The 9,152-nt window shown below is 45.8% G+C and overlaps 1 protein-coding gene across 1 annotated transcript; it reads left to right on the forward strand.

The window, feature by feature from the left end:
- Positions 1-8: 8 nt before the first annotated feature.
- LOC116679518 (GON-4-like protein) lies at positions 9-3,407 on the forward strand (the record flags this gene model as incomplete). The annotated part of the gene is given in 5 exon segments (XM_032509181.1): positions 9-156; positions 1,591-1,734; positions 2,633-2,941; positions 3,123-3,197; positions 3,355-3,407. Coding segments are annotated over 5 exon segments (686 nt in total), but the record flags the coding sequence as incomplete, so codon positions are not given.
- Between the last annotated feature and the right edge of the window lie 5,745 nt (positions 3,408-9,152).

Raw genomic sequence — 9,152 nt, forward strand, 5'->3', positions numbered from 1 at the left:
TTTGTGTCTCTGCTGAACGACTTTGAGCAACTGGGCGGCGGACAGGAAGTGATGTCATTGTTCAGGAAGCTGCGCTGCATCCTGGGAGATCGGACGGACCTGCTGCGAGACTTCGCCGCCTTCCTGCACCCGGAGCAGGCGCTGCAGTGTGGACTGGTACGCAGGAAACACGTAACGAAGCGGAACACAGGTTCCAGGGCGGCTGCTTGGTGCTTTTCCCAAAAGTCATGTCGCTCCGTCTCTTTTTTGTAGCTTTTTTTCAATGTTTTTGGCGCTAACTCGGTAGACTCTAGGTTACCGATGGACGCCGTGACCGTTGCTTCTAACTCGGTAGATTCTAGGTTACCGATGGACGCCGTGACCGTTGCTTCTAACTTGGTAGACTCTAGGTTACCGATGGACGTTGTGACCGTTGCTTCTAACTTGGTAGACTCTAGGTTACCGATGGACGCCGTGACCGTTGCTTCTAACTCGGTAGACTCTAGGTTACCGATGGACGCCGTGACCGTTGCTTCTAACTTGGTAGACTCTAGGTTACCGATGGACGCCGTGACCGTTGCTTCTAACTCGGTAGATTCTAGGTTACCGATGGACGCCGTGACCGTTGCTTCTACTCGGTAGATTCTAGGTTACCGATGGACGTTGTGACCGTGCTTCTAACTCGGTAGTTCTAGGTTACCGATGGACGCCGTGACGTTGCTTCTAACTCGGTAGATTCTAGGTTACCGATGGACGCCGGGGACGTTGCTTCTAACTCGGTAGATTCTAGGTTACCGATGGACGCCGTAACCGTTGCTTCTAACCGGAGTCTAGGTTACCGATGGACGCCGTGACGTTGCTTCTAACTTGTTAGATTCTAGGTTACCGATGGACGTTGTGGACCGTTGCTTCTAACTTGGTAGAATCTAGGTTACCAATGGACGGCGTGACCGTTGCTTCTAACTCGGTAGACTCTAGGTTACCGATGGACGCCGTGACCGTTGCTTCTAACTTGGTAGATTCTAGGTTACCGATGGACGCCGTGACCGTTGCTTCTAACTTGGTAGACTCTAGGTTACCGATGGACGCCGTGACCGTTGCTTCTAACTCGGTAGATTCTAGGTTACCGATGGACGCCGTGACGTTGCTTCTAACTCGGTAGATTCTAGGTTACCGATGGACGTTGTGACCGTTGCTTCTAACTCGGTAGACTCTAGGTTACCGATGGACGCCGTGACGTTGCTTCTAACTCGGTAGACTCTAGGTTACCGATGGACGCCGTGATGTTGCTTCTAACTTGGTAGATTCTAGGTTACCGATGGACGCCGTGACGTTGCTTCTAACTCGGTAGATTCTAGGTTACCGATGGACGCCGTGACCGTTGCTTCTAACTCGGTAGACTCTAGGTTACCGATGGACGCCGTGACCGTTGCTTCTAACTCGGTAGATTCTAGGTTACCGATGGACGTTGTGACCGTTGCTTCTAACTTGGTAGACTCTAGGTTACCGATGGACGCCGTGACCGTTGCTTCTAACTCGGTAGACTCTAGGTTACCGATGGACGCCGTGACCGTTGCTTCTAACTTGGTGTTCCTCTCTGTCCCGTCCCAGTTTGAGGAGCAGCAGGCGTTCGAGCGTAGCCGGCGGTTCCTGCGCCAGCTGGAGATCAGTTTTGGAGATAATCCTGCTCATTATCAGAAGATCATCAAAACTCTGCAGACCGGTCCGGACCTGAGTCCAAACAGCATCACAGAGGTAGCACAGAACTCTTTATTAACTAGTAGAACCTGGACCAGTAGCACCAGACAAACCCAAAGAACCAGTAGCACCAGACTGACCCGAAGAACCTGTACCAGTAGCACCAGACTGACCCAAAGAACCAGTAGCACCAGACTGACCCAAAGAACCAGTAGCACCAGACTGACCCAAAGAACCTGTAGCACCAGACTGACCCAAAGAACCTGTACTAGTAGGACCAGACTGACCCAAAGAACCTGTACTAGTAGCACCAGACTGACCCAAAGAACCTGTACCAGTAGCACCAGACTGACCCAAAGAACCAGTAGCACCAGACTGACCCAAAGAACCTTTACCAGTAGCACCAGACTGACCCAAAGAACCTGTAGCACCAGACTGACCCAAAGAACCTGTAGCACCAGACTGACCCAAAGAACCTGTACTAGTAGGACCAGACTGACCCAAAGAACCTGTACTAGTAGCACCAGACTGACCCAAAGAACCTGTACCAGTAGCACCAGACTGACCCAAAGAACCAGTAGCACCAGACTGACCCAAAGAACCTTTACCAGTAGCACCAGACTGACCCAAAGAACCAGTAGCACCAGACTGACCCAAAGAACCTTTACCAGTAGCACCAGACTGACCCAAAGAACCTGTAGCACCAGACTGACCCAAAGAACCAGTAGCACCAGACTGACCCAAAGAACCAGTAGCACCAGACTGACCCAAAGAACCAGTAGCACCAGACTGACCCAAAGAACCAGTAGCACCAGACTGACCCAAAGAACCTGTAGCACCAGACTGACCCAAAGAACCCGGCATCACATGATGTAATATGTATAATATCTTGACCCATTGACTTCCTTCTGGGTGTTATTATTGTTATTATTGATATGTTTTATGTATTTTCCAGCTGAAGGCTCAGATGTCGGCGCTGCTGAAAGGCCACACCCACCTTCAGACTGAATTCTGGGTGTTTTTCGACGAGCTCCGCCCCCCTCCGGCCCGCCCAGGACAGTTTGAAGAAGCTCATTGGCCGGAGGACGGAGGGGGCGGATCGGATGGCGGGGAGGGCGGTGGCCTTGTGTTGGGGGGCGGGGCCAGCTGCGGCTTCGAGGAAGTGACGCTCCCAGAGCTGGAGGAGGAAGAGGAGGGGCTTAAGATCCAACCAATGACGAGCAGGCGCCAGAGGAGGAAGATGGACGCCCACAGGAACTACAAGGTCTGAAAACACTCAGGGAAGGGCTGTGATTGGTCACATTACGGGAATTAAGTTCACCCTATATTTCACTGAAAGATAAAATAATCTATTAATTATTAATTAATAGCGTTAGCTTACTATAAGATCTGAAAACACACATGGAGGGTTGTGATTGGTCAGATAAAGACTGTTTGTGTTCCAGGACTGTGATTGGTCGGATGAGGCAAAAATCAGCAGACACAGGAGGAAAGGATGCTCTCACTGCCATGGCAACAAGGTCTATCCGTCATGTAAATCCACCAGCTGATCTAGAGATCTAGAGATCTAGGGATCTAGGGATCTAGAGATCTAGGGCTGTGTGTCTCTCAGGGGGGAAGCTGGGAATAGGGGACAGGAAGTGACCCGCCTCACTGACCTGTTCATTTCCTGTCCAGACCTCAGGCGCCGTGTCCAGAGCCATGAAGAGTCTGGACCCACTGTACTCTCACAAAGACCTGGACCTGAAGGGGGACGAAAGTCCACAACCAGGTGTGTGTGTGTGTGTGTGTGTGTGTGTGTGTGTGTGTGTGTGTGTGTGTGTGTGTGTGTGTGTGTGTGTCTGTGTGTGTCTGTGTGTCTGTGTGTGTCTGTGTGTCTGTGTGTCTGTGTGTGTGTCTGTGTGTGTGTCTGTGTGTGTGTGTGTGTGTGTGTGTGTGTGTGTGTGTGTGTCTGTGTGTCTGTGTGTGTGTGTCTGTGTGTGTGTGTGTGTGTGTGTGTGTGTGTGTGTGTGTGTGTGTGTGTGTGTGTGTGTGTGTGTGTAGCTCTGTTTCCATCCACATGTTTTTATCTGAATTAAGTGATGTTGAATGAAAAATGTTTTATGGAAACAGTCAAATTTGATGTAATTTCAGACAGAGAGACATGTCTCAAAAAAGAGTCTCTTAGCGGTGCCGAGGGGACAATAAAAGAGTGAAAAAAAGTGTCATGTGATGTTGTCCCATAGTGATCATGTGATGTTGTTCCTAGTGATCATGTGATGTTGTCCCATGTTGATCATGTGATGTCCCATGTTGATCATGTGATGTTGTCCCATGTTGATCATGTGATGTTGTCCCATAGTGATCATGTGATGTTGTCCCATGTTGATCATGTGATGTTGTCCCATAGTGATCATGTGATGTCCCATAGTGATCATGTGATGTTGTCCCATAGTGATCATGTGATGTTGTCCCTAGTGATCATGTGATGTTGTCCCATGTTGATCATGTGATGTTGTCCCATGTTGATCATGTGATGTTGTCCCATAGTGATCATGTGATGATGTCCCATAGTGATCATGTGATGTCCCATAGTGATCATGTGATGTTGTCCCATATTGATCATGTGATGTTGTCCCATAGTGATCATGTGATGATGTCCCATAGTGATCATGTGATGTTGTCCCATAGTGATCATGTGATGATGTCCCTAGTGATCATGTGATGTTGTCCCATAGTGATCATGTGATGTTGTCCCATAGTGATCATGTGATGTTGTCCCATAGTGATCATGTGATGTTGTCCCATGTTGATCATGTGATGTTGTCCCATAGTGATCATGTGATGTTGTCCCTAGTGATCATGTGATGTTGTCCCATGTTGATCATGTGATGTTGTCCCATAGTGATCATGTGATGTTGTCCCATAGTGATCATGTGTTGTTGTCCCATGTTGATCATGTGATGTTGTCCCATAGTGATCATGTGATGTTGTCCCTAGTGATCATGTGATGTTGTCCCTAGTGATCATGTGATGTTGTCCCTAGTGATCATGTGATGTTGTCCCATAGTGATCATGTGATGTTGTCCCATAGTGATCATGTGATGTTGTTCCTAGTGATCATGTGATGTTGTCCCATGTTGATCATGTGATGTCCCATGTTGATCATGTGATGTTGTCCCATGTTGATCATGTGATGTTGTCCCATAGTGATCATGTGATGTTGTCCCATGTTGATCATGTGATGTTGTCCCATAGTGATCATGTGATGTCCCATAGTGATCATGTGATGTTGTCCCATAGTGATCATGTGATGTTGTCCCTAGTGATCATGTGATGTTGTCCCATGTTGATCATGTGATGTTGTCCCATGTTGATCATGTGATGTTGTCCCATAGTGATCATGTGATGATGTCCCATAGTGATCATGTGATGTCCCATAGTGATCATGTGATGTTGTCCCATATTGATCATGTGATGTTGTCCCATAGTGATCATGTGATGATGTCCCATAGTGATCATGTGATGTTGTCCCATAGTGATCATGTGATGATGTCCCTAGTGATCATGTGATGTTGTCCCATAGTGATCATGTGATGTTGTCCCATAGTGATCATGTGATGTTGTCCCATAGTGATCATGTGATGTTGTCCCATGTTGATCATGTGATGTTGTCCCATAGTGATCATGTGATGTTGTCCCTAGTGATCATGTGATGTTGTCCCATGTTGATCATGTGATGTTGTCCCATAGTGATCATGTGATGTTGTCCCATAGTGATCATGTGATGTTGTCCCATAGTGATCATGTGTTGTTGTCCCATGTTGATCATGTGATGTTGTCCCATAGTGATCATGTGATGTTGTCCCTAGTGATCATGTGATGTTGTCCCTAGTGATCATGTGATGTTGTCCCATAGTGATCATGTGATGTTGTCCCATAGTGATCATGTGATGTTGTCCCATAGTGATCATGTGATGTTGTCCCTAGTGATCATGTGATGTTGTCCCCCATTGATCATGTGATGTTGTCCCATAGTGATCATGTGATGTTGTCCCATAGTGATCATGTGATGTTGTCCCTAGTGATCATGTGATGTTGTCCCATAGTGATCATGTGATGTTGTCCCTAGTGATCATGTGATGTTGTCCCCCATTGATCATGTGATGTTGTCCCATAGTGATCATGTGATGTTGTCCCATATTGATCATGTGATGTTGTCCCTAGTGATCATGTGATGTTGTCCCATAGTGATCATGTGATGTTGTCCCCTATTGATCATGTGATGTTGTCCCATAGTGATCATGTGATGTTGTCCCATAGTGATCATGTGATGTTGTCCCACAGTGATCATGTGATGTTGTCCCTAGTGATCATGTGATGTCCCATAGTGGTCATGTGATGTTGTCCCATAGTGATCATGTGATGTTGTCCCATAGTGATCATGTGATGTTGTCCCCCATTGATCATGTGATGTTGTCCCCTATTGATCATGTGATGTTGTCCCCCATTGATCATGTGATGTTGTCCCATAGTGATCATGTGATGTTGTCCCATATTGATCATGTGATGTTGTCCCTAGTGATCATGTGATGTTGTCCCATAGTGATCATGTGATGTTGTCCCTAGTGATCATGTGATGTTGTCCCCCATTGATCATGTGATGTTGTCCCATGTTGATCATGTGATGTTGTCCCATAGTGATCATGTGATGTTGTCCCTAGTGATCATGTGATGTTGTCCCTAGTGATCATGTGATGTTGTCCCATAGTGATCATGTGATGTTGTCCCATAGTGATCATGTGATGTTGTCCCATAGTGATCATGTGATGTTGTCCCTAGTGATCATGTGATGTTGTCCCCATTGATCATGTGATGTGTCCCATAGTGATCATGTGATGTTGTCCCATATTGATCATGTGATGTTGTCCCCTAGTGATCATGTGATGTTGTCCCATAGTGATCATGTGATGTTGTCCCTAGTGATCATGTGATGTTGTCCCCCATTGATCATGTGATGTTGTCCCATAGTGATCATGTGATGTTGTCCCATATTGATCATGTGATGTTGTCCCTAGTGATCATGTGATGTTGTCCCATAGTGATCATGTGATGTTGTCCCCTATTGATCATGTGATGTTGTCCCATAGTGATCATGTGATGTTGTCCCATAGTGATCATGTGATGTTGTCCCACAGTGATCATGTGATGTTGTCCTAGTGATCATGTGATGTCCCATAGTGGTCATGTGATGTTGTCCCATAGTGATCATGTGATGTTGTCCCATAGTGATCATGTGATGTTGTCCCCCATTGATCATGTGATGTTGTCCCCTATTGATCATGTGATGTTGTCCCATAGTGATCATGTGATGTTGTCCCATATTGATCATGTGATGTTGTCCCTAGTGATCGTGTGATGTTGTCCCTAGTGATCGTGTGATGTTGTCCCATAGTGATCGTGTGATGTTGTCCCTAGTGATCGTGTGATGTTGTCCCATAGTGGTCATGTGATGTTGTCCCATAGTGATCGTGTGATGTTGTCCCTAGTGATCGTGTGATGTTGTCCCATAGTGATCGTGTGATGTTGTCCCTAGTGATCGTGTGATGTTGTCCATAGTGATCATGTGATGTTGTCCTGTTGATCATGTGAGGTTGCATATGTGATCATGTGATGTTGTCCCATATTGATCATGTGATGTTGTCCCATAGTGATCGTGTGATGATGTCCCTAGTGATCATGTGATGTCCCATAGTGGTCATGTGATGTTGTCCCATAGTGGTCATGTGATGTTGTCCCATGTTGATCATGTGATGTTGTCCCTAGTGATCATGTGATGTTGTCCCATAGTGATCATGTGATGTTGTCCCTAGTGATCATGTGATGTTGTCCCATAGTGATCATGTGATGTTGTCCCATAAGGGTCATGTGATGTTGTCCCTAGTGATCATGTGATGTTGTCCCATGTTGATCATGTGATGTTGTCCCATAGTGATCATGTGATGTTGTCCCATAGTGTCATGTGATGTTGTCCCATGTTGATCATGTGATGTTGTCCCATGTTGATCATGTGATGTTGTCCCATGTTGATCATGTGATGATGTCCCATGTTGATCATGTGATGTTGTCCCATGTTGATCATGTGATGTTGTCCCATAGTGATCATGTGATGTTGTCCCATGTTGATCATGTGATGTTGTCCCATAGTGATCATGTGATGTTGTCCCTAGTGATCATGTGATGTTGTCCCTAGTGATCATGTGATGTTGTCCCTAGTGATCATGTGATGTTGTCCCATAGTGATCATGTGATGTTGTCCCATAGTGATCATGTGATGTTGTCCCATAGTGATCATGTGATGTTGTCCCATAGTGATCATGTGATGTTGTCCCATGTTGATCATGTGATGTTTGTCCCTAGTGATCATGTGATGTTGTCCCTAGTGATCATGTGATGATGTCCATAGTGATCATGTGATGTTGTCCCATAGTGATCATGTGATGTGTCCCATAGTGATCATGTGATGTTGTCCCATAGTGATCATGTGATTGTTGTCCCATAGTGATCATGTGATGTTGTCCCATAGTGATCATGTGATGTGGTCCCATAGTGATCATGTGATGTGTCCCATTTGATCATGTGATGTTGTCCCATAGTGATCATGTGATGTTTGTCCCGTGATCATGTGATGAGTCCATAGTGATCATGTGATGTTGTCCATAGTGATCATGTGATGTGTCCATAGTGATCATGTGATGTGTCCCATAGTGATGTGATGTTGTCCCATAGTGATCATGTGATGTTGTCCCATGTTGATCATGTGATGTTGTCCCATAGTGATCATGTGATGTTGTCCCTAGTGATCATGTGATGTTGTCCTAGTGATCATGTGATGTTGTCCATAGTGATCATGATGATGTTGTCCCATAGTGATCATGTGATGTTGTCCCATAGTGATATGTGATGTTGTCCCATAGTGATCATGTGATGTTGTCCCATAGTGATCATGTGATGTTGTCCATGTGATCATGTGATGTTGTGCCTAGTGATCATGTGATGTTGTTCCTAGTGATCATGTGATGATGTCCCATAGTGATCATGTGAGTTGTCCCATAGTGATCATGTGATGATGTCCATAGTGATATGTGATGGTGTCCCATAGTGATCATGTGAGGTGTCCCATAGTGATCATGTGATGTTGTCCCATAGTGATCATGTGATGTTGTCCCATAGTGATCATGGATGTTGTCCCATTTTGATCATGTGATGTTGTCCCATAGTGATCATGTGATGTTGTCCCATAGTGATCATGTGATGATGTCCCATAGTGATCATGTGATGTTGTCCCATAGTGATCATGTGATTGTCCATAGTGATCATGTGTGTTGTCCCATAGTGATCATGTGATGTGGTCCCATAGTGATCATGTGATGTTGTCCCATTTTGATCATGTGATGATGTCCCATAGTGATCAGGTGATGTTGTCCCATAGTGAT

This window comes from Etheostoma spectabile, unplaced genomic scaffold, assembly GCF_008692095.1.
Source record: "Etheostoma spectabile isolate EspeVRDwgs_2016 unplaced genomic scaffold, UIUC_Espe_1.0 scaffold00016518, whole genome shotgun sequence".
Lineage (NCBI taxonomy): Eukaryota > Metazoa > Chordata > Actinopteri > Perciformes > Percidae > Etheostoma > Etheostoma spectabile.